The following is a 26,435-nucleotide window of genomic DNA, read 5'->3' as shown; positions in this document are numbered from 1 at the left end:
GTACGGGTTCCAGTCCCGATTGTGGGAGATGGGCTTGGAGAGGTTGTAGGATCCCAGCTCACAGTCTCCTTGCGCTGTGCGAGACTTCATGTTTTTCTGTTTAGATCAGGGGTCTCCAACCTTGGCAACTTTCAGCCTGGAGGACTTCAACTCCCAGAATTCCCCAGCCAGCAGGAGACCCCTGGTTTAGATTGTATTCATGATTTGCAAAGATATGTGCAGATAGCCTTGACTTATGACGGTCCTACGTTGCAATGCTTGTGAAGTGGACCATCCTTCGAGGGGCTCAATTTTACAACTTTTGGTTACAGCAGTCATTAAGCAAATGCGTTGTTCTCTATGGAGCAATTTTAGCAAAAGCTGGAAAACACCATAATTTGCTGAGCACCCAAAATGCGGTCAAATAACCGTGAGGTTGGGGGTGATGGTGGTTGTGGCCATCAGAACCAGGTCATAACTACGCTTTTAGGGTAGCTGCCCACTGCTAGAAGTGACCTGTGGTGAGCATCCATGTTCTTCCTGGGGGGCTTTCAAACATGGCTTCTCTTCAAAACGGATCTTGCTGTCCCTTAAAATTTCTTGGCACTCAAACAAGCAGGATCTTTTTCTCCCCCCCCCCCACCTTGCCCCCTCTGGGCCTAAAAGTTCAGATTTGGATATATATTTTTCTAAAGCAATGATTAAAATGCACTTTAAAACACACATGCTGGTAGTTCTTCTCAGAAACTACATTTTAATGTAGGAGGGAGGACCAGGTTAGTCTATTTATCCCAACGTTTGAAAGAATCTGCTAGCCCCTTTTTTCCAGATGGACAAATTTTATTAAAAAGCACAAGTTTTGCTTCTGGGTTTCAACATGAGCTCATTTTGAAGAAAGGAAGGGCTGCAGGGCACACAATATTAGTTTCTTCGCCTTCTGACTCCCTCCTACACAAGCTGAGTCCTGCACAAGCAGTTTAACTCCCTGCTGGCTTGCCGCTTTCCACCAAAGGGCCATGTATCTACATTTAGATGAATGGGCCCATTGATTGAGCTTCTCCTCGGCCTAGAACTGAAGCTGGAGGGACCACATGGCCAAATTCTCTTTTCGCTCATTGCTGAACTAATGCCCCTTCCTGCAGATTTAAACAAGCATGTTTGCCCACAAGCTATTTTTACTCTGCATGGGGAGATTTTTCTTTTTCCGCACACAGAGCTGCATTCCACATACTGTACCCTCTCTCCCGCCTCCCCCCACCCCAGAAGGGTGTCTAGTCCAGCAAAAACTTCTTAGTTGATTTTGTGGAACGTTTATAAAAACGGGATGTGCGTTCCGTCTCATTTCAATTTAGTTTTTTTTTTTTCCATTTTTCTCTTCTTTAATGGAAATCTAAGGTCTCCCATAAGTCAAGCTCAAAATTCTGTCAATGATTTTTTTTTTAAAATAACTGATTTCTTTGTGTTTCTTTTCTGGTCTCCACCCCGACATTTCCAGACTAGTTTAATTTCCTGGTAGTCCAGTGTTTTTCTAATTTAGAAAATTTAAGATGTGTGGACTTCCAACTCCCAGAATTCCCCAGTTGGCACAGCAACCACCACTGGTCTCACATCAAATAATGAATATTGCAATCTATTGAAAGGTTTCCTCATTGGCATGCAAGTCCAAAGTTTCTTTGGAGCTGTGCAGGAATATTTAATTCTGTTCCTCCTCCAGGTGGCCTGTGAAGCTCCATTTCACAAAAGACTCTTTCACCTTGTTTATTTTCACAAACATGAATGCAACCATTTATTTTTTGTAACTGCAGAAGAGGCTTAGCAGTTTTCTGGCAAAATAATAGCATAATACTCTAGAAATGCAACAAGAGCTATGCGTGAGTAAACAGTAAGTAAATATTTACAGTTCTGGAAGAAAGAACTGTTATAGTAAAAGGAGGCAAAGTTTGTTAAGATTTATATAAGGCAGAATAGGCCTAAATTAGACCTGGCTGTTTAATGATTTGCAAGACTGCGGCTCCTTATCTCTTTAATTAAATTGTGTTAACTGGGAAAACAATTATGTTTCACAATGGCAGGCTCCACATCTGGATGATTTTGTAATTTGTTCATTCCGATTCTCTTTATATACTCTACTGGCTATACAATGAAATCCTATTAACACACAGAAGCAAAGATATGCAATATTAAAAAAAAACCAAAACCATTTTTTTCACAGATTGAACATCTTTCCTGCTGCCACTGTTAATACACGGGATTTTATTTATTACCTTGTGAAAACTGGATCCTTTCCCTCTATTGACTTTGAAACTTGCAAAATACTTCACTAACCAACTACAGCTTCAATAGCACTGATTATTCTGTTTCCTGATCAGCCTAAATAGAAATAAAAAGATCACAGTGTTTGTTGAAAGATAATACAGATCACGTAACATCACTTGGCTGCAAATATTATGTAATGCAAGCCATGGAATATGTTAAGCCTTTACAAAGCATGTGAAGAACACAGAGAGAATATACAAAATGTGTCAAATCAATCTCAAGGCCAGTTGTTCTGTTTTCAAAATGGCCCACCAGGTGCCTATGAGATTCATAATAAAGCCATCTGAATCTCTTCGGTGCTGTGGATGGAAAAAAATATTAAAACCCACTTTTATCTATGGTATATATTAACTCTCATGTCTGTAACCTTAGGTGGGTGAAGTGATCTATCATAGGGCAAAACATTTCAACCAAGGTACCCCAAACGGGCTAACTTATAGGAATGTGTCCAAAATCCAGGATCGGTGACTTTCGTGGAATTGAAATTTGGCAATTTTTATAAAACATGTTACGACATAAATATAATCATTGATTTCTTTTAATGGATGAATACAAGACGTCATAAAACATTTCCTGTGATCAGTTCCTGATGTTGACTGTGCTATACAGTTCATCAAGAAGGATTATTTTCAAGTCAGATACATCTTTGAAAATCTCCCTGAATTTTTAAGAACATTTCCAGTACATTAGAAGAGCAACCAGCAAATGAAGCCCCATCCGGGCACTTGCAGAACCACAAGTCCACGCTCCCACTCCTCTGTGGAAAAAAATGCTCTCCACAGAACCACCCCAAGGTGCCCAAAAGGTTAGAGGTCGCTGCATTTGAAATTCTGCTGTTTTGAAGGCATTGAGGAATCTGGTAAGGAATTACCTCCAAAACAATGACCCAACTCACTTGTTTTCGAGTACCAATTAGCATGTATAAAATAAAAACCGCAGACAAAATTAAACCAAATTTCACACTTGGGTATGGCTGCAATGATTTTTCTCTGCTTACTTTCCTTTTTGCTGCCCTCAATGGTGCTGAAAGTTCTCTGTCCAAGAGGTGCCACAACCATTTTACAGAGAAAAAAACAAGGCAGCTCAACGGCCACATATTTTGTTGTCTTCCAAAAAGTTCTGCTGATCACCGTCAGAAGGGATAAGCAAATCTTCTCTCTCGCTCTTTCCCTCTCTACCTCTCTCTCTTCGTACAGAAGGCACTTGAAAGTAGGTAGGGAATCCCATGGCCCCAAACCATACACTGCCAACCAGGGTGGGATGCAAATATTTTTACTACCGGATCTGTGGGCTCGGCTAGGTGGGAGTGGCTAGGTGGGCGTGGCCACGTGACTGGGCAGGCGTGGCTTCTTTTTTTGTGCAGCACCCCCCCCCCGCCTGTTTTTTTGCCTCTTGGGCCTCAGGGAAGCCTCCTGGGAGGCCGGTTTTTTTGCTCAGGAAGGCAAAAAATGGAGTGCGGGGGGTGGTGGTGGTGTGCGCCCCTTTTTGTCTCCTCAGGCAAGCCTCCTGGGCAAAGCAGTAAGACAGCGAGGGGGGTCCCAGCACAGCTGATCATTGGAACATCTAAGCAACCTGGTTCTGCTTTTTCACTACTCGTTCAGCCGAACCGTAGCATTTTTTACTACCAGTTCGCCTGAACCAGTCCGAAGCGGTAGAATCCCTGCCAACATGTGTTGTACCTATTTTCCTGATGGATGAATAAAAGAGCATACCCGGCATTTTCAGTGCCCTCCTTGCTAGCATTTTGAGAATGGAGTTGAGAATGTAGGAGGTAATGAAAGGCTGAGACCCCAATCTCCACATTCTACAACATTGTGCTAGCAAACCTCACAACTTTTGAGTTTCTTGTCATATTGCTCTATAATCCATCAGTAACAAGAGAATGAAGCACACAACTTCACAAATGCAGAGGGTCAACGAAATTCCTGGATATCATTTAATGGACTCTAATTTTGCCCAAATGGTGTTCAGTACTCCACAACAGACCACTGCAGCAGAGACAAAGCAGAGTCCTCACCATTTTACTGTCAATAATCAATTCTCTATAGAATACGTGTATCGAATTTTGTTTTGACTTCATATTAGAATTAAGTCATTGTAGGAAACTTCAGAATAAGGTTGACTCTGGCAGCCTTTAGTCACCTCCTTCTAATTAATACATTTGCATCAAAAGAGCTTACAGTTGCATAAGTTGCAATGATCCTTCAGATTCTCATATATTAGATGGAGAATTTAACTGCTTCGAGACCACCCTGTAAAATTTAGTGATACAGGGGTTTTAAAATGACCAGGCATTATTCATCTACTACCAATGCAAACTCCTGCTTAAAATTAACTAATGCTATCTTGAATCACTATAAGCAGTTAGGCATCATTTGTGATTTCCTCACTTTTCCTTATGGTAAAAATACAAAGAATTCAAAGGGACTTTTTTTTTCTGGGAGTTGGGCCAAAAAGAGATTAAAAGATGAGCAGCAGAACTAGAGCTGCTCATTTTTTAATCTCTAATTTTAACTCTTGAGATAAAAAAATTCAATGACCCCTAGGGGCAGCAAAGAGAACAGCAATAGAAAACTGTGTGTGCTGCCATCTGGTGGTCATCTGCATTTCGGCTGCTCAAATCTAGCAATTCTAAGGAAAATAGGATAACCGTCTCCAACTCTAGGCTGCATCAACAAAAAGAGAAAAGGTGGAAATTGACTCTACCCTGAATTCAATCTGGATCACAAAGAATCTGTAGTGATTGATGATTATAGAGATAAAATAGAACCCAACACCTCCTGTATCTGTTTTTCCATTTATTTCAGCCATAAAAAGTATTTACTTTCAGACATGTAGTATTACAGAAATAATTGAATAAAGGTGGTATTTTGCAGAAAGACATTGGGGAGAGAAAGGCAGGCATAGAGAACAATTTGCACAACTGCTCTAACCTTATTTCTCAAGTTTCTGTACCTGAACGGTCACCTTCCTCCTGCACAGCATAATGCAAGTTATCTTGATGTACCTCTTCCTTCCTTCCTCAGAAATAATTAAGCTACATGATTTGATGCCAGGGAGAAAAAGAAAATCAGGCAATAAACAAGCAATTCAACCAGAAGCTCACTGGGAAATGTTGACTTGTATTCTCTATAAGACAGCAGGCTGATTCACATATTGCATAAGACATAATGCAGCTGGTTTCTTTTTGGCTTAGCTTCATCAATAAACCAGGTTACCATGGCTTGTAGAACAAACCATGGCTAAACATCTTGGCACAGCATGTGTGACCTGATCCTATAAATGATAAATACATACACAAATGGAAAACAGTTAAAGTGATGGGAAAGTGAAGATGAGAGGGCTATCTACTTGCTTGGCTAACCAGAATATTCTGAAAACAGACAATGAAGAACAAGCTTCAGGAGAAGACACTCCTTGCTTTGGAAATATCTCCTGTACGACATAAGCATAGTAGGTGGAAAACTACAGATTAAGAAGATGTGCTCCAAAGATAATGAATCCATTCTCCACTGTATCCTTGCAAGCATTTCAATTTTTAAATTTTTCCCTAATTGCAGTGGGCAGAAAAGAACTATTACAACTCCCAATTTGTTTGTGTTTTGTCTTACACCAATTCACAAGAATACCTTGACATTCAATACACACAACTATGGCACCTATAAGAAAACAAAACAAAACCCAGAAACCACAAAAACAAACCTGCTTGAATATTTGATTCTATCACCTCAAAAACAGTTTGAGATTCTCCTACTGATAACAATGTACATTGTACATTACATGTATAATTTGTCACTAGATTATTTAGAACATCAAGTGAATCAGATCCATGGTATACATCAGCACACAAAAATATGCATGAGAGACTCACATACAAAACCCTGTGGTAGCATAAATGGCAGCAGCCCAGTTCCTTCGGCCTTACAAACACCAAGAGGACGGTAACACAGATTACCAGAAATGGCACTCTCCTAGGACTGGCAGCCTAGTGGATTTGCTACATCTTGGAAGTTGACCTTAAAGTGCTCTTCAAAATGTCTTCTTGATGTGAGATGACTGCAAGAGGAGTCTGTTGCTGCTATGCAGGATGCAGCAAAGCAAGTGGGAGTAACCATCCACTGCCGTGATTAAATAGCTTCGAATCAGTAGTGCATCCCACCTCCTACTTCTAGCATACATTCAAGAGTTTTTGCTTCACTTATTAAGGCAGGTGGTGGGTCCGGGCGCCGAGTTTGCACTATCGTCTGCTTGGGATTTTTCACTTCATCTTCCTCTTCAGTTTCACTTTCACACACATGGACCACGACGCTTGGAGTGGATTCGGTTCCAGGATGAAGTTCGTACTTTTCCCCTAGAGAGTATGACAGGCATGGTAAGCAACCCTTCATACCAGCGCTCCTCAACCCTTGACCACTTTAAGATGTGTGGATTTCAAGTCCCAGAATTCTCTAGCCAGCTTGCTGTACACTTGCCGCCATAGTGACCGTAACTTCCCAAACTGCCCCTAATTCAATGTCCAAGAAAGGCAGAGTCCTCCAGAACTATAAACCCGGGGAAGTCTGCTGCCAGTCCAGTTAGGGCACTGAGCAGCAAAGGTCTGTTATACAGCAGGAAGGCTGGCAGAGGGGCAACAATGCCCTTTGAATTCTTATGTCCTATTTCACAAACGAGAGTGGTGCCACAGTCAAAACCAGGATGAGCACATCCTTCCAAGCTCTTTAATTATTGTATACTTATTGTATACAGATTGATAATTTCTGGGGGCCTCCAGAGATATTAGACATCAATGCCCCATGTTTGTGCTGTGGGAACTGAAACTCAATACAATTCAAGGGCACCATGTTGGAGAACAATAATATAGTATCTGATGTACAGATACAAATTTTATAGAATTTTACCAGAACAGTTGTCATATAATTGAACACAAAGCCCCCAATATAATATTTTGAACCAAGATGCCACATTTGACTATTTTCTATGGTTTATCGTGAAAAACTGCTTTTAACTTCAAGAGCTCTGAAACTGGAAGAGGCCAAGGTCCTACCTAGACCAGAAAATTATGCTACAGATTGGCCAATTCATGGAGCTCACAAACATGAAATGAAGATTAATTGGTTTCTTTTATTATGACTTAAAGGATATCTCAAGTCCTTTAATGGTAATTAAATATCCATCAAAGTTCATACTCATTAATAGCCTGAGTCCACTACAAACATGCCCATTTCCCTTCTAAAACTATCTAAAATGTGTCATCATCATCTTTGACAGCGGTGAATTCCTCAGTACTAGGCCTTGTATGGCGATAAATGCATCAGTACAGAATATGGGAGAAAATAAAACTTTCCTACCAGGCCCCAATTTTGAAACAGCGCAAAGCAAGTCATAGTTTATCATAGGAGTAGCATCTTCACTCTGCTTCCAGCCTACAGGTGGGGATGCAGGAGGTGAGATCAGGAACTGTTTGGTAGGTTTGGGGGGCAAAAGGTAAGATTTGTCTCCCGCTTCACTCGGCACCTGAACCTGAAAGAACAAATGTTGTCAGAACACTAAGGCACATAATACTGTATATCAAGTTTTTTTTTTTACAAAGTCTCTCTAGTCCTGCTTTCTCCTTTAATATTTCCACTAAAAATGCTGGGAGTTATTGTATATCACATCTAGAGGACACAAGATTGGGAAAGCTATAAAGATTATTTAAGGTTGTATTTCACTGACTGTACAAGACACTGGATTCCAAGTGCATAGTTAATTTCCTTCTAGCTATTTGAGTTAAACAGTTACCAGGGTAGTTAGTAAATAACACATTGCTTGAACCAAATTAAGTACCATCCATTAAGTATCCACTTATTCAGTATTCCAACAAGAAAGGTCATTCCTATTTTATTTTACAGCTGCACAAGCTACTGAAGACTCCCTGCAGAATCAGTGGCTAAGCTAAGATTTTAACTCCAGCCATGGATGAAGTAGAATTTTTTGTGACCTTCCAATATTTTTAACAGCCTATATAGCTATGTAGATAGCCTACAGTTTACGGGAAACGTTGCTGAATTCTGAGCAGATGAAAATGAATTAAAAAAAGGTAGGAAAATTCTGTGTAGGGTTCCATACATTGCAGAGTTTCTTGCCTATTTGTAGGACTACCAGAGTGGAAATAAAGAAGAGAGACATTCTGAGTAACTCATGCAGGGCACAGAAACAATAATAATGATCATCTTTTCTTAATGACTCCATAATCCCTTGCAGGCTGGAGTCTGGGCAACTGAACAGAGCCGAGTGTTTACTGGCCGGATGCCCTTCCTGTCGCCAATGCAGAGTTTTGTTCAGCAGATATATTCTCATTCAGGGCACAGAAATAATATCCTGTAAAAAATTAATCTTTGCCAAGCCCAGAACACTATTTGTGCTTTGTGTGTGTGTTTGTAGTATCGAGGTCAGGCAATCCTGATTCTCTGATCATTAAGATATAGCACACCAGAGCACATCTGCAAGAAATGGGACGGTCCACATGCAGGTGACTTTCTCAGCAGGCAGGATTTTCTCTATCCATTTTGTTGGTCAGCTGTTCTGACGAGCTATTTGTGAAGGATGCATTTAACTTCTCCAAGCCTGTTTTTGTGGTGAAAGGACTACAGGTACCCTATGAAAGCAGTTCCTTTGGTCTCAGGAGCAGCATAAGGTGGGCAGGGTTTGCCAGTAAGGATTTCAAACAAGCTTTTAAAAGGCAACTAACTAGCATAAAAATGTTGTACTAGTAGACAATATGGAGCAGAAGTGAGGAGGCTCCCTGGGAATTTTTTCTGTTTTTAATAGAAAGCGGGGGATTCAAATAAGAAACACATATACCTGGGCAAAATATAGCTTCAGTTTTTTCCCGTTGAAATCTGCCTCGTGGAGTTCTATCCGTGCTCTGGCTGCTGCTTCTGGATTGCTAAAGTTTATCCTTACTCTTCGGAAGCTTTTAAATAACTGGAATGTAACATGAGCGTCGTAGATTGTGAAAAGTGCTTCAAATCTTTCCTAAGGATAGGAAAAAGAAACACATAATGAAGGTACCACAAAGCTTACTTCAAAAAACAAACTCCTCTAGAATGTTGCTTAGTTAGTTTTTCTTTTTTTTCCCCCTTGATACTTTTATTGCAATATCTACAGAAAAATATAGGCTCGCATAATTACAGGTTTTCTTGTTTTTAAATAACCTGTATTTCAAAGAGCATATAATGCTACTCTCATACTGCCATCTAATGGTTGCTATTATCAGTATTATTGCTTCTAGAGTAAAATACTGTATATACAGTAATTGAATAGTGTCATCAAGTCAAAATGGACTCCTAGCAACCACAAAGACAGACCTTCTCCAGGGTGATCAGTCTCGACCTGACCCTTCAGGCCTACCAATGATGCACCCATTATAATCTGCAACTAGCATGATTTTCAAATATATTAGCATCAGTCAGATTTTCATCGAACAACCGTTATAGCAATCCACACTTTGAAAGCCTTTTAATTCACTATGGATTTAACATGGTTACAGATGAATTGTGCCTATGGAGAAATTTTCTCTGAGAATGCTTTACAGTGTTGTCACAATCATAGGAATCCCATGAAACAAAACACTTGAGTCGAGATATTATGGATTTTAAATGTAATCCAGTGATATTAGCACAATGGGCATTTGAACCCAAGTTTCAGATTTGCAAAACTAAGAGCTATTTGGACCAGGCTGAATCTGTAACATGAAAAATGCCCTTTATGTTTGCTTCAAGGCAAGTAGTTGGCTGTTCTCACAGATGACTGGTTTGTACAAGGCATTAAGCTCATTTAATTTTCATACCTGTACATATTACACGAAGCCCATGATTTTCAAACCATGTGCCAAGGTCTCTCAGGGTACCACAGTTAACTCACAGGAGCAATGCAAAATAACACAGTAACAGACTTCTAATGGATACTGCACAAACTTCCAGGAGCATCATGAAAAAATGATGAAAACACTAAGGGCAGCACGAACCAAGAAAGTTTGAGGACTTCCGTATTAAAAACGATAAATCTCAGCATACAACAGCCGAGTTCGCATAACTTGCCTATGGTTGCAACCTTGCCTTACCAAGATTTGTGAAACCTTTCAATGACTGTCGGTATAAAAATTGCTTCTTATCATCACTGTTTCTCTCTTCCAATATTCCAAATTTAGAATTGATGATCCTTCACAGGCAGATAAGAATCACAGTGTAAGCAGAATTCAGTAAGAATTCCTCTGCATTTATTATTTCTCTAAGTCAGAAAAAAAATGGCCTTCATCCTATTATCTTCCAGATACAGTACCATATGCTGCTTCATCCAGATAATGAGTATTACTGTTGTTTTTCCCACAAACAGCCACATTGCCTGCATTTTAGACTGATCTCTGGTTAGTCAGGGCAATCAGAATTGTAGTGCATTTCCAACGTTGACCTGCTAAGCTAAGCATTTCTATAACTCCATAACCAAGATCATATTGACCATGAGAAAAATAAACCTAATACAGCATGTGCATAAAGGCAACACCTTTCTTAAGTCAAGGAAGATTTACTGAAGAATTAAGAAAGCTCTCCATGTCCAATATAGCTGTATACCTTACTTGCAAATGGAAAGTTTTACTAAATGCAGATTATTTTATTTCCAAGAATGAGGGATTAACAATTCTTTTCTTGTCCTCTCAAACAATAAATTCATCAGTGACCTTAGCACTGGCTTCTTCTCTCAGCCTGCACTATCTTACAGGGTTGCTATGAGAAGGGAAAAGAGACTCCTATATGCTTTCTTTAACTTTCAGCAAATGAATGAATCAGAGATGCTTTGCTGTAGTGGGTAAGAGGCTGGCCTAGAAACCAAAAGTCAGTGAGTTCTAGTCCCATTTTAGGCATGAAAACCAGCTGGATGGCTTTGGACCAGTTACTCTTTCTCAGCCCAATCCACCTCACAGGGTTGTTGCGCTGGGGAAAATAGGAGGAGGAAGGAGTGTTGCTATGTCTGCTGCCCTTAGTTGTAAGATGGAATTTAAAAAAAAACATGGGGAGGGGGGAAATCTTGTGATCTAACTCTAAATCCCACTACAGACATAGCTAAAAAAAAAAAAACCTACATCAATCATATCGTCTGGGATATCCTAATTTCCCATTCAGGTACTAACCAGGTTTCAGCCTGCTTAGCTTTTTGTTCCCTTGAAAAATCGAGCACAGCTTAGTGTTGCTACCTGCTACCATCAAATACGGTCAATATTTGCATAGCTACCACTTTTTATTTACTAACATGCTGGAGAGGTATCCCTAAAATAATGGCATTTGCTGTCATTATACATGTATAAAATTACAGGCAATCCCAAAAATCTTGTTAATTCTCTGCCTAATGCTTCCTATATGCAGTGTAAAAACTTTGTTGAACAGAACAGTGGCAGAAATCACCAGAACCCAGACTGGTGAGATCTACCAAGTCAACCGCCCGCGTCCTCTGCATAAGCAAAGTCTACTGGCCTGCCTAATGTTGGTGATCGTTTTCATTACCATGTAATTTTGAGAGCTAGGAAAGTGGAGTAGTGTGGCTGCCAGTAGTGGGTAATCCTGAGCAAGATTCACACCTCACATGTCGTCTGCCAGGACACTCTGTATAAATGGGGCATCACATCCTCCCCTCAGGGTGACTACAGGGTCTCATGTCAAACTGAAGATCACATCGTGACCAGCTACAAACTGATGGCATATCCCAGTATCTGATTTTTTAAAATAAAATAAAATAAAAACGTCGTGCTTCAATGACATAGATCATTGAACATAGATCTTTTTAAACATAGATCTTTTTAACACTTATATTTTATTGTGTTTTGTCTAATCTAGGTGAAATATATATATTGCTAGTCCATGTATCCTATGCTAAATAAATAAACTAGTCTGCCTTGTTAATCATGCAGCATAATCTACATTTAGAATTCCCCAGTCAGCAAAAGCGGAATGCTGGGAGTTGAAGTCCACACATCTTGAAGTTGCTGAGGATGAGAAACACCGGCCTAAATTCTTAACATTTCCACTTCATGAATCTCCAGTATTGAGCACGTGTGCCTGACTCATTTTTACGAGAGGTTTAGTTTTTCACACGTAGGGCTAAATATGAGGCTTCTAGGAAAAAAAAGGGGGGAAGGGATAAAGGGGGGTGTCTGGCATAGTCATTCTTCCATTAGTGCCAAGAGATGGAAATTTCTGCCTTGATGCCCTTGTAGGTGACTATTGGAGCATGACTGGTGACGGAACAAAATGTTTAACCCCATACTTACATCACAAATGCAGGTCAAGAGGACATATCTAGAATTCTCTCTGCCTACAAAGCTCCACGAGAAAGAGGACCCTATTTTGATTACAGAAATGATGCAGTTGAGAAAACATTGGATTTGTAATCTTTATAGTTGATCAACTCCTATAACTCCTTTTACGGCGGTATGATATTACCCATTACTGAACAGAAATACTGGACTATCCCACCTCTGCAGCAAAGACGCTTTGTAAAGCCAAGGTCTGCTTCAAACACGACTCACCGCAGACCCCATCCCACTGACAGAACAAATACAAGTCAGCCTGTTACATTTCACGATTTCCCAGCCAACCAGCCGCAGCCTGGAATGTTATTACATCAGCTATTACATAATTCCCCTCTTCCATCCGAAAGCTGTTAAGCCAACTGCTTTAAAAAGTATACATGTATCTGATTTATGGCCACACGTTATCAGTCTTTTTCCCCAAACGCTAGACAAACGCTCGGGCTTTCCCCTGCTCTCTCCCTCATCTATTTTGGAGGTCAGCAAGCTAAACAGCCACCTATTATTACATGTGTCCTTGGCAGAATCACTGAGGCAAATAAATTCTCATTTATGGATGCCCAGGGCGATGTGAAGCCAAAAATAAATGCCACCTTTTTTCTCCACACACCCTCTTTCCCTTTTGGCCCTAGTGCAAAAGGACTCTCCCCTCTCTACTATCAAGGTCAGGGGAGTGGGCCTATGGATTAAAAGAAGTGAGAGACCCTTGCAAAAAAAAAAAAAAAAGAAGAAGTTCTGTAGCACTGCAGCATTGCATGTCTGTAGGTATGCTTGCGCAAGATGACCTGGTGCACCACTTCATTAAGTCACCCTGTTTTTTGGAACACCGGAGGGCGTATCCTGCAGAGGTAGCCAAGTGAATAAATCAGGATTATGGGGACAACGATCAGGCCAGCCAGGCCGTCACTGAGAGGAGACAGAATGGATTGCAAGGAACCAGATCAGCATAATCGGAGCAGGTTATTTTTGTAATGAAACATTCCCAGGATTGGTTATTGCCTCTTTGCTCAATGCAATGAACAAGAAAAATAATAATTGTATGAGGGTCAAAAGAGAAATGTGCTACACAGGATACAAATCAAAATAAATATTCTTATGATGGGGGACATCATTCCAGGCATGTATAAATAATATTGTAGTAAGGTAGAAACCTTAAACATGGGTTTTAAAAAACCCAGTTAGCAGAAAGCACCAGTCAGACAAGAGATTCTTTTATGTATCTTTTCCTCAAACTTAGAAGTTAAGCAGATCAGAGGCCACTGATCCCAGAATAATTTGGCAGGATGTAAGCAAGGCTGATTTCAGATAGTGGAAGATCAAATCAGATCAAATTCTATTTCTGTCACTGACTATGTACAAAAAGCAAAAAGATGAATACATGCAACAAGCAGACAACAATATATCACATAAGGAAACATCAAATACTGCCATCAATGACCAGTATTTGAGAAGTGCAATACCGTATGTGTTCAAGAGAAACCTGGCATCTCTCAAAGATATTTCATAATATTGAACAGATATATAGTAATTATCATAGAATGCATTCAATGGGGATATTTTGTTACAGAAGGAAATGCTGGATTTCACTTCAACTGATGATGACAGAATAGTTTTAGTAGCTGGCTCCCTTCCCATCCCCAGACAGGGATTATTGCACAGTCCAACTTCGATAGGTGTGGGGGACTTTGAGCCAGCCCCTCTCTCTGATCCCAGACCACCTCACAGGGTTATTGTGGAGAAAACAGGAGGTGGAAGCATTAAGCACACCGGCCTGAGTTGAACAAATAAAGGCGGAATTCAGGTAGTCCTCTACTTACAACAGTTCATTTAGTGACCATTCAAAGTTACAACGGCACTGAGAAATGTGACTTGCGACCGTTTTTCACATGGCCGTTGCAGAATCCCCGGGGTCTCCTGATCAAAATTCAGATGCTTGGCAACTAAATCATATTTATGACAGTTCCAGGGCCCCAGGGTCATGTGATCAACGTTTGAGTTCTTCTTATAAGCAAAGTCAATGAGGGAAGCCAGATTCACTTACCAATCGTGTTACTAATTTAACAACTGCAGTGGTTTACCTAACAACGGTGGCAAGAAAAGATGTAAAATGGGTTAAAATTCACTTAACAAATGCTTCACTTACCAACTTTGGACTCAGTTGTGGTCCATAAGTTGAGGACTAATTGTGTGTGCGTGTGTGCGTGCATTTTTTATATATATAATATTACACACATACACATTACACACCCACCCATCCGTCCAGATTTTTATTCTGCTCAGTCTTAGAGGCTCTGAGCATACCCCATCCCGCTGGGCAGCCTCTGGATGGAAAAAGGTGCTCTGAAAACACATAGCATGTCTTCACCTCAGAGTCCTTCTCTAATAATGTGTCCCTTCTGCTGCCTCTGGGTAAAACCTGCCCCATATCAAGCCACTCCTTTTATTCTTTCATTCTGGATCTAGTGTCTACCCACACACACACACACCCCGGTTCAATCATGTACAATTCTTGAAGAGTGCCTGGACAAGTCTCCGTAGTTTCCTTGGCAACATTTTTCAGGGGTGGTTTTCCATTGTCTGCTTCCTAGGGCTAAGGGAAAGTGACCGGCCCAAGGTCACCCAGCTGATCTTGTGTCTAAGGCAAGACTGGTACTTCCGGCCTCCCAGTTTCTAGCCTGATATTTTTATGTCAAACTGGCACAGTCCATTTCTTTCCAGAGGAAAAAATCTAATTGAACTATGCTATTCTGTTTCCAATACTGTATTTAATGTAGTACCAAAAGTGGCCAGATTCAGTTCCCACACCATAGTCTAGCTCTCCTATAAATGGCTAAGAAATAAGCTGCATTTTATTCAATGAACCCGCTCTTAAGTCAACATGCACATTCTGAGAAAGGAACCTCAGCAATCAGCTCCATAGTCCAGTATTTATCTGTCTGTCTATCTTTTTGATGTAAAACAAGCCCCAAATGGCAATAATGATTTAGTGAAGTTATAGCATGATCAAACAATCATCTCTGGCCCAGCAGACTGGCTCAGGAATTCTGGGCGTTGAAGTCTACAAGCCATAAAAAGGCCATGATTCCCCACCCGATTTAAAGTCCTTGGATCTGTGAAATCTAAATGATTTGTCAGCCTATGTTGAAAAACAACATTTTATTCATTTATTAAATTTACATGCCACCCCTCTTATGGGTAGCATATAAATAATTAAAATCCCTGTTTAAGAAACATTGACCTAGTGAACTCCACTATATAGTGAGGATTCAACCAGGTCTTTCTGGATCCAGTCCAACTTTCCAATTATTGAATATGATTATTCCCCATTCAGCTAACGCTTATCCTAAGCAATAGCATTTAAAACAATCTATATCGCAATGAATCATATTTTTAAAAGACTTTAAATAAGACGTTGGAAGAGTTTATTCCGCTTTCTAAATTTCTTTAATGAATATAAATGAGCACACAGAGCTCCCATAAAATTGTATTTCACACAGCACTTGAAACAAGGAAAACATGTTTTGTCACCAAAGTATTATAGACAATTAAGTCCCAGTTTCTTCAGAAACAAATTCAGCCTCAACTAGAGCTGTCATGGAAACATGCCTGCCTACGCATGATTAACCTTGGTTTATGACTGTCAGGACAATGAAAAGTAATAACAGTGCTCCATTTGGCGTTCCAATCTCTCTATTTCAACAAAAACTTAACTAATTTAGAGAAAGGTATATGGAGATAGAAAAAAAACTGCATCTCGATATTTACATTTTGAGATTTATGATATGCCTTAGTTCTATGAAAGAGGGATATTTGTTAACAAGCAATACGTTTCTTTGAATAACTGAATTCCAAATGAAGTTTTGATACTAAGCATGGCCTCAAGGCAGCTTTTATTCAATATCTGAATCAGGCTGTTTATTTATTTAATTTATATTGCCGTCTATTCGCCCATGGCGACTCGAGGCGGCTTACACAATGTAAAACCATATTTAAAACAAAAAACAAAAATAAAAAAGTTAATCTATCTGGATTCTAAGACATACAAGAAGTTCCTGCAAGAGAGGCCAGCTTACAGTATCCATCCTGTACATATGAAAATAGCTTGGGGCACTGGGTCATGTTTGTGTGTGTCATAGGTAAAGGAAAGATTGTGCAAATGTGCCTTAACCTGGGAGGCAGGATTATCACAAGAGTGACGGCAGAGGGAAGCATGGCAGGGAACTGGGGGGGGGGGACGACATGGGGCCAAAGCAGTTGATTGTCCACCCACTGTCCTACTGTATCCTCACTGGCTCTGGGCTCCAGGTGCTGATCATGAAGGCCAGGTTGGCATGTAACAAAGCTGCCTTCATTCATGATGTGGATGAAGATGCTGGCCTGGCTTGTTTAACAGTTGCTTGCTTTGGCCTTGGGGGGAGACCCCCTCCCAGAATTGTACCCAAACAGGTTTTGCACCAGTTGAGACCCCAAGAAGGGGAGGTGAGTGGTTTTTGTAATCTGAAAGCAGGTGGCAGGTGTGCCCAGGAAGGTATTTGCACAACTTCCTCTAGTGTACAAGTGTGGCCTTTCCTGGGCTGGGAAGCCCTTCAGACAGTCACTCAAGTCCTAGTGTAATGGTGTGTTGTAATGACTTTGGGAGACAGCAGGAAGAGCCACAGCCTGGGGAGTGCTCTCATAAAAAGCAGGTAAGCTGGCAAAAGTAATGGCAGCCATGGCAAAGGGACCCAACCTAGGTTCTTGCAAAGGGGACAAGGGAGAAATGTACTTTCAGACTTGCAAGATTCTGTTGATATAACATTACAATAAAATATACTTTATTGTAATGTTCATCTGGGCATGTTCCCTGTAGGGACTAACTCACAAAGCTAACACTTCATCATTTCACATCTCAACTTCTGCATGCAATTCAAGGTGCTGGCTATGACTTACAAAGCCCAACAAGTTATTGCAGGGACCACTTACTCTATGCTCAGCCCAGCTAGTTCAATCTGACAAATTTAGCTTGTTCCGTGTTCCTTCAATTTACAATGATGTCATCAATAGGGACCTAAGAAGTGTGCCCTTTTTGTCATGGCATCTGCTCTCTCAAATGAAATCTCACTTGGTATCTGCCTACTGACATTCCAAAAAGTCTTAAAGACCTGGCAATTCTCCAAGACCTTGGGTTATGAGGTTGAAGCCCCTGCTGGATTGAGTGGGATTACCAGTTCTGCCATTAGTTTTTGTGGCTTGTTGTTTTATTCTCATATAATTATTGTATTCTGTTTTTATGTTATTGTTTTATTGTATGGGACCTGGTGGAATCAGGTGATTCAATTGAACAAATTAAACTACTAAGGAAATGTCTACTGAGTGCCCCAATTAAAAAAAATCACAATTAGGAGCTTCCTAATTTGCTTGGAACTGAAAACAATTAGTTAGGTTCTCATCATGCTAAGCCATGGTTTCCTTCACCATGATCAATTGCATAACTGGTTGGTTCACTTATAACTTTTGTGGGAATGCAAAAATGTTTTAAAAAGAAGAAATGGGAATGGCTAGCTTCCTACTCCCATGATCACCCTTAAAACAAAATAACAAAAAGGCCAAAAATCTTCAATCCTTCCCTTTCTGGGTGATGTTATCATAAGCCTTCAGCTGAGAAGAAAGCAAGTTGCAACTTCTGATCTGGAAAAAATTGACTATACCTGCCCTTAAATTTCACAGCTGTAACAGCTGGCTTCATCTACTCTACCATGACAGCACCAAACCACACAATGGCTACACATTTGTGAATCTTTTGTAAAATGAACTGTTTTTGTTTACAGACAGACAACTGAGTAGACTCTGCACTAGGTGGCAGTGATTTCAAAGAGGAATAGTTTTTTATTATCTCTAAAATATCAATAATGGAACCTGGATTTTTGCTTATAAACTCCATGATAAACTGAAAGGTTACAACACTTGTTTAAAGTATGTCTGAGGAATCATGCAGTAATCCACTTCTAAGTAGAATTACAACTCAACAGTGGATCCCACAGTAATCTTCTAAACCATGATTAGGAGCAGAAACCAGCATTTTTAGTTTTTTTATATGCTATCTAATTATATAGTTCACCCATTTGTACAATAAAATAATTACCCAGTACCATGGTAAAAGAAGCATATATTATTTGAATAAAGTACCATATTTCAATAAATTTCACATTAATTTTAATAAACTGGAAGGTTTAGGTTTGTCAAAGCCACTGGTTGTTCTTAAAACCCTTTACCTTTTGCTCTTGAACTTCGAATACTGCTTCATGAACACTGCAAGCAAAGAGTGAGGTAGGAAGATCACTTAAATCCATCATCTCTTCCAAGTCGTCTTCGTTTTCTCCAAAAATCATTTCTTCCTCTTCTTCCAGGTCACTGCTGTAAAGGTCTGATTGACTATCACTCCAGGCCTTCATTGTATCATTAATCACTGTCCATTCAAAGCTTCTTTCTGCCTCTGTATCCTGCGCTTGTAGGAAGAGTCTTTCAAATGAGCCAAGAGAGATTTTCAAGAGAGAGAGAGAGAGAGAACAAAAACAGTAAGGGAGATATTTTTCTATCATTTCTTATTTTGGCTGTTTTTAATGGTTTAGTCATTATGAGCAGAAATAAGGTCTGACCTTAGAGCAGTAGCCCTGGCTCATTTTTCAGTTCGTTGACTTCTAGCGTAAGAAGGAGTCATTGCTTAGTCAGATATGAATAATAAGCTTGATGCAATACTCAGTCTTTCATTGTGAGACTCCCATGCACTGACTGGGCTGCCTCCGAAGACTTAAAACACAATTCCTGTTCCCAAAAAAATCAATTCTGGAAACAGACAAACCACCTCTGAAAGTGCACGTTCTGAAAGAGTAAATGGAACCTTCCAGGGAACACATGAAGGTTCTAGGAACAGATTGTACGATTTGATGCCAGGGCACCCAAGGAAGAGTAGACCACCCCCTTTTCCATGGTGAGGAGGAGGAGGAGGAGGAGGACTCATTACCAACTGCTGTGCTCTGGTGGCCGAAATCTCTGCCGCTTTCTGATAGTGGAGAGGGGGCCGCAAGGAGTAAATGTGGGCCAGAGTAAAGAATATATCTGATCCACAAAGCAAAGCTCTTCTGAGTTTTCAACTTTCCTTCAGGAAGAAATGACAATTAAGACACAGAGGGGAAAAAAATAATAATTCCCCCCCCCCCCCAACCTTTTGCTTTGCTGGCAGGAATCTGACAAAGATATCATAGATCCTCCCCAACATCACATGACTCAGTCAATTAAATCCAACCAATTTATTTAGAATTTATTTTTGTTTTGTTTCCAAAATAATATTAGGGATGAGCAACTAAAATTTCCAGGAAATGATACATGCTCATTTACAAGAAACTGATACTGGACAAAGGTCTCCTCTCTTCCTTTCCCAAGATCATCACCACCAGCCAGTAGCCTCTGGAAAGGATCTAGAAGCTTCTGACTTCTTTCTTTTCTTTTCAAAGTATTGCTTCTTATTTATTTATATTATTTGGATGATGTTTTTGGAGATTATCTTGAAAAACTGCATCTAAAAAAATTATAATAAATCCAGATGGGATTTGCAGAAGATCCTGATGACACCTAATAGGTCCTGAATTCAGAAGCAAACAGGCTTTAATACAATTTTCTCAACCTTAGCAACTTTAAGATGTGTAGACCTCAATTCCCACAATTCCTCAGCCAACGTAGAAGATGACGTCCACATGTCTTAAAGTTGTCAATGTTGAGAAACATTGCTCTAACATGTTGACTTTCTATATGGAGTCAGCCTTTATCCTCTCTTAAACCTGACATGCAATCTGCTGGAATCCAGAAACCCTAAGACATTCCGGTCATTCTTTACTATGAGACAAAAGCAAATAGAATCATGGCTTGAAAATGTATAATCTTCAAATATAACAAGCTACCAAATACTTCTTTAGCAGGACCCAATATCTGATATTTAAACATTAAATTCCTTTGCAATCTGAATGTTTCCAGCTTAATGAAAGGTGCCTAATGGATACCAGTTAAATAGCTTTCCAAAACAGCATGATTTTCCACATAACCCATTTCTCTAAAAATATCATATGCAAATATATTTTCTATTTACTACCGTACTCAGATGCTCAATAATGCACATTTGTCAGAAATTAGCCAGTTGCATGAACTTTTTATTTTAAAGCCCCTCATATATGACATTTCAGACATTGTGCATAAAAATTAATCACAAGCACTGTTTTACACTATGAGCATGATTTATCGTGACGGTTTCTGCCTTTGTGGAGCCTGGGTGGGTGTGGCCTGCGTGTGATGCATCTGACTTGCGGGCCGCCAGTTTGACAGGCCTGCTTTAAAGATATATGTAAAAATAGTCTCAAAGTAGAAATACATCATTAAAACCAATAACATTACACAACATTTTAAGAGAAAAGAAACAAGTTAAAATCGCTACAGATAGAACACCTAGGTAGGATAATAAAACTTTAGAAATAAACAAAAGATGAAAATGTGTAAGTCCAAGAAAGGTCCTGCTTGTTAAACAAGACATTCACATCAGGCTTCGTAAGACACTAATTGTAACTAAGCAAGGAAGGCATTCAGCAATCAAAGTCTCTGTATTGAGGCACTTCATTTCTGCGCAATGTCTCAAGTGTCATATTTGAGGGGCTTTTAATAAATACAATTTATTACAGGCATCTTTGCGGATTTTCAATATTCAATCCATTGTGCAATCATAAACAAGAACCATTTATTAAATTTATATGTGGCCCAACTCCCAGTGACTTTGTGCAATTTATGAATTGTTAAACATATTTAAAAACAAGGAGACAAAAAAAGATGGCAGAAATGATGAAACTGGATAGGAACAAAGAAAAAAAAAAGGGTCTTCAAACACCCTCATTAAAAGGTGAGCTTGCTCTTCAGGGCCGCTGAAACACTCGTAGAATGGAGGCTCTTTGAATGTGGGGAGGGGCCCTCACTCCAGAGAGATGGCATAAGGCAGAAGCCAAACGTTTTGAGTTTTAAAACATCAGAGCAATTCCTGAATTTGGCTTGGATCAAATTCAAGGTGCACCTTGCTCAGAACAGACATAATATGTTTCCAACAGGCTGTTCCTTTTAGCAAACTAACCAAACGGTGCTACCCATGCTTCCAAATCTGGGCCAGCCTCTAACAGGTTCATTGGAGGAAAACACAGCATAATCTGATTTGCAGTTTATCGAGGTCTGGAGCATGATTGATACCTGGTAAACCAGGTCAGTCTGAGGATGGGGGGCTCCTGGACACAAAGGCCACCTGTGCTTCTACTGACAACAAAGGATCTGGAGGAATTGCCAAATGATGACCTTGGGTGTTGCCTATCTGCCAAAATTAGCAAAGCAGATGGGTGGAAAAAAAGAAAAAAATTATAGAAAGAAAAATATACAGCAATGTTAAAAGTGAAGTTAAAAATCTTCAGAGAACACAAAGGCATTCTGTATTTCTGAAGAAAGAATGAAAATTAACTTGCAGCTATGATCACATTGCGAATTTGATGACTCACAATTCCAAAACATTTCAACTTATAATACCGCAGCATTAACATTTTCAGAGTGTTCAGTAGCCAAAGGAGAAAGATTCTATAGTCAAAAATAATTACTGCAAATTAGGCTATTTCTCTTTACGCAGAGATCACTGAGAAGCCTAGTTGTTAACTGAGTGTTTAGTGTGAATTTCTATATTCTAACTCCCTAAAAGTGCATTACATTTTGTCTGAGTGGGAAGGACATTTAAAAGAAGAAGAACATAGAGAACTGAATTAATTTGATAAACAGATTAAGGCCTTGATTAAAAAGCTGTATTTCAACAATCTCTCTTTAAAAAGGGGGGGGGGAAATCACAAAGTGACTTTTCTAGCATAAAGATATTTAACAGAAATAAAATGTTGATTTACCAAGAAATCTACAATGCAAACAAAACAGTGAATTAGTAGATGAAAAGGAATCTTGAGTTTCAGTCCAGAATGCTGGATTCTTGCTTTGAGGAATTATGGAATTGAGATGACATAAGCCAGCTCCAATAGCCTCTGTTTCAGTTTTTGCATTTGCAAAGAGATTAACATATACCAACAACTGCAAGGGAACTAGAAAGCTTAACAGAATTTAAATATACGCATGACTGGTCTATTTTAATAACTTAATAAAATGACTAGTATATTTGATTAGAAGATTGGGATTTTATAAATGTATAGGTGGTTTGTGCTGAGTAAGTACCTCAATGGAAAAATGAAGCTAACATTTTTTCCTACTAGAATTATCAAAGTCAGGTATAAAACAGATGGCATTTGCCAGCTGAAACCAAGTGTTTTTATGATAGTATGTCCTATGCATCCTAACTTTTTCATATAAAAAGCTTACTTTCCCCCACTATCCTTTTTAAGCAAACATACAACAGTAGCACTGTTACCATTAATGCAGTACTAGCGATCATCATGGATTCCAAAGAAAATCACGTTACATATCCTCTGAGATTTTGTTTTTTTAGTATTATGCAACAGAAGAAACAAGAAACTAATAAAAAAAACCTGCCAGAATCAATCTGCTATGCTAGGAAAAGTTGATGAAAGTAACAGAAGACACTTATGTTTTAGCAAAGCAAATCTTGTCAAACATTCTACTAGAGTTTATCGGTTTCAACCCCTAGGTGGTAGCATCTAGCTGAAGTTTGTTACTGTCTAAAATTTAAGCAGTGGTGGGGCCTGGTAGCATTTGGATGATAGACCAACAGAAGATTTCAGAGTTCAAGGTTAGATGAGAAGTTGAAAAAAAAAATCATCTCAGAAAAATAGAACCAAGCTCAACTTGAAGAATTCTAAATTAGAAAGGCACATGCAGCGGAATCTATTGCCTAGCACACTCCTATACGACTGAGGGTGTATCTCAATTTGTGGGTGAACATTGACTCCAAGCACCCTTTATTCTGTGGCAAACTCTGATTCTGTAATAACATGTACATGATTGTGACTACTACTGTAATCCAACAGAATTATCCAATATTTATGAGTCTGACAGACCAGATTTGTAAAGTGATGAAACTGAACAATGTAAAAGCTAATTTCTATGTAAATAGGAGTTTATCAAAGCCTTAACCTCAGGGACACATGACTGTACACAGTTTGATATTAAAGGTAAGCATTTACCTTCTCAATCCTCAAAACTTGAGGATTAAAGCATTTTAAAAATTACCATCTGTATGACGTACTTGCTTGGGCTGTCCAGCCCTCCACACTCATGAATAAAGGAAATTATACATCCTGACTAAGGCAGGGCAAGCACTTATTTTTTTCCTAACAGAAGGACTGTTTATTTTCCCTAGCACACAGTTTCCTCCTTCACCAAGGCTGCTTCGAAAGAGAATGCTAAAGTGTTATTCTGTCAGATGCCCACTACACAGTGGATAAGTCTCACTCTTCCCACATGGCAGGAAAGAAAAACAATTCAGCTACTTTATGTTAAAAATGTTTTAAGCTTAGTGGAATAATCTGAATGCTTCCCTCCAGAAAGTAGGGGCTTCCTATGGCTCATTCACATTGTGTGAAATCAGTTTCCTGTTTTAATTAAATCAGGCCAATCAATAGATGGGGTAAAATGTGAAGAATTAAGTCCAACCATTATTGTATAAAGAAGAAAGCCATAAAAAATAAATTGGCCATAAACCTGTGTCCACGTGGCAGAGGAAGCAACAAAAATAAAGGGAAAGCTCCTTAAAATGATAAACAGCCCCTAAAAAGACTAGCTGTGCCTGAAAGCACAAGGCCATAGAACCGGAGACAGCAAATATAATAAAGAACATAGGGATCAATGTAGTCCTCATTTAGCAACTTTTGGCAAATAGGGATATCTTTCATATGGGGAAAAAGGAACCTCACATTTTCCACCTTCACAGGTCTGCAAAGGAAAGGAAAAGAAAAGCCAAAGGATCAGAAACACAGGGCGGTTTTCACTTAACGACCGCTTCACTTAAAAACCGAGTAACCCATCCCAAAGGCGGTGGCTAAATAAGGACTACTCGTGGAGCCGGATCCAACAACGCTTTGCTTTAGGAGCGGGAGAGCATGGGAAAGTAAGAAATGCCAAGCAGAAGAAGAAGAAACAGGCATTTAAAAAAAAAAAAGAATGAGAAAGTGGAGCAACCCCCCCCCCCATCCATCCATCCCCAAATACTGAAAGGGCAAGAGAGGGAGGTGAACAAGAGACCCTAAGAGGAGGAGGAGAGGTTTCCTAACTCCTGGCAATGTTGGAGGGGGGTTGGTGACCACACAGTCAGCAAAAGGGCAGCTCCGTGTTCCCCCCCAGCCCTCAGCTTTTAATGGAAGGAGTAAATGGTGGGGTTGAAAAGGTATCTTTTCTCGGGTTAGCTGACTATGCATTTCCAAAGAGCGAAGCTGGAAACGGAAGAAAAGGGGAATACAGAGTCTAAGGTTTGGGGGCAGGATTCAGATCGGTCACCCCAGGAGCCCCCTCTCCATCCCTGGGCCTCCGGGAAGCAGCAGCACCTGCAGGGAAGAAAAGCCGGGTGAGGTATACGACTCCTGCCCAGGGAGGCTCCCCTCCCTGCACGGCGACTGCTGCGCAAGGATGGCCCGACTGGAAGGCGGCGGGAGTTATCCGCCGAGGAAGCTCCTAAGACCCCCGCTGGGCTAGTCGGGCTCTCTTCAGCTCCGGCCCACCTCACGGGGTTGTTGTGGGGACGACGACGGAGGAGGAGACACCCCCTCCCCCCCGCCCCGAAACCTGCAGCGGGGGAGGGGGAGGCAACCGGTCCTCAGGGAGGGAAGCCGGCCGGCGGGAGGCCCCCCACAAGCCGAGGGGGAAAGGAGAAAAGCGGGAGGCCGGGAGGCGCCACGGGCTCCCAGGAGCGGCGGGGGTCGCGAAGGGCAAAGCCGGCGGGGTCACCGGGCTGCGTCCCCACCTCTCCCTCGCTCACCTTCGGGAAGCGGCGACGGCGACGGCCACCGTCTCCCGGCCAAGTCGAAGCCAGGCGCGGGGCAGCGCGAGCGCCTCAAGAACTGCCTCAGCTCTCCGCCTCTGCGGCCGCCCGGCCGACTCGTCCGCCTTCCCTCCCTCCCTCCTTCCTTCCCTTCCTGCGGGGCTGACGGAGGACTCGGCGAGCGCAGCGCGCGCGCCCCCGAGCCCGGCCGCGCGCCCCCGCTTACGCCTCCCTCATCCCCCATAGCAACCGCCGACGCCCCTCTCCCTCTTCCGGTCGCGAGCCGGCTAGGGGGGAATATCTAACCCGGAAGTGAATCTCTCGACCGCGGAAGACCGGCGGCGGAATGAGCCTCATTACTCAAGTGGAAGAATGGCGTTTCGGGCTGTCAAAAACCTACACGACCTCTAGATGGCAGCCAAGAGCTGGGCAGCTCTAATTTAAACAGCCAACCTCAAGCCGTAATGTGGCTAATGTATCGCCGTTCATCAGTGTTTCTCAATTTTGGCAGTCCCAAAGTTAGATAAAGAGAAATGATTGACGAATCAAAAATATATTGTATTCAAAGCTGAATACCATATGCATACATACATACACACACACACGAACATACAAACGAACACAATACAGAAGCCTGATGATGGCAGATGAGATTCTGCCGAAACGTTGCTACAGCTTTAAAAGCACAACTATAATGACGTGGGAAAATACCCGAACAAAGCTGAATACCATACATGTAAGTACCCGCGAAAACTTAAGAAAACAAATATATATATATATGTATGTATGTATGTATGTATGTATATGTACATGTACATG

General features: G+C 40.7%; 1 protein-coding gene and 1 long non-coding RNA gene across 2 annotated transcripts; one reads left to right on the top strand and one right to left on the bottom strand.

Annotated features, from left to right (window-relative positions):
- The first annotated feature begins 1,687 nt into the window (after window positions 1-1,687).
- LOC148129883 (uncharacterized) lies at window positions 1,688-2,483 on the top strand. Its single transcript, XR_015750438.1, has 2 exons — window positions 1,688-1,861; window positions 2,192-2,483. It is a non-coding gene; the product is annotated as an uncharacterized LOC148129883 (long non-coding RNA).
- A 2,595-nt stretch (window positions 2,484-5,078) lies between these two features.
- On the bottom strand, window positions 5,079-25,842 carry RCAN3 (regulator of calcineurin 3). Its single transcript, XM_026675995.2, has 5 exons — window positions 25,614-25,842; window positions 18,889-19,135; window positions 9,139-9,312; window positions 7,644-7,815; window positions 5,079-6,646 (listed from the first exon to the last, which is right to left on the bottom strand). Exons 2-5 carry the CDS (start codon window positions 19,066-19,068, stop codon window positions 6,438-6,440), a joined length of 735 nt encoding a protein of 244 aa, XP_026531780.1. The 5' UTR covers window positions 19,069-19,135; window positions 25,614-25,842; the 3' UTR covers window positions 5,079-6,437.
- Between the last annotated feature and the right edge of the window lie 593 nt (window positions 25,843-26,435).

This window comes from Notechis scutatus, chromosome 8 (assembly GCF_049901735.1).
Source record: "Notechis scutatus isolate UNSWTSFEM ecotype Mainland chromosome 8, rNotScu1.2, whole genome shotgun sequence".
Classification (NCBI taxonomy): Eukaryota; Metazoa; Chordata; class Lepidosauria; order Squamata; family Elapidae; genus Notechis; species Notechis scutatus.
This window is presented reverse-complemented; position numbering and strand designations above follow the sequence as displayed.

Excerpts from the sequence above, each read along its gene's own strand:
- RCAN3 (XM_026675995.2), bottom strand. The coding sequence starts at position 19,068 with ATGAAGGCCTGGAGTGATAGTCAATCAGACCTTTACAGCAGTGACCTG. Across the intron at positions 7,816-9,138 it reads TGAAGCTATATTTTGCCCAG|GTTCAGGTGCCGAGTGAAGC; the intron begins GTATATGTGTTT and ends TTGTTCTTTCAG. Across the intron at positions 6,647-7,643 it reads TGTTTCAAAATTGGGGCCTG|GGGAAAAGTACGAACTTCAT; the intron begins GTAGGAAAGTTT and ends CATACTCTCTAG.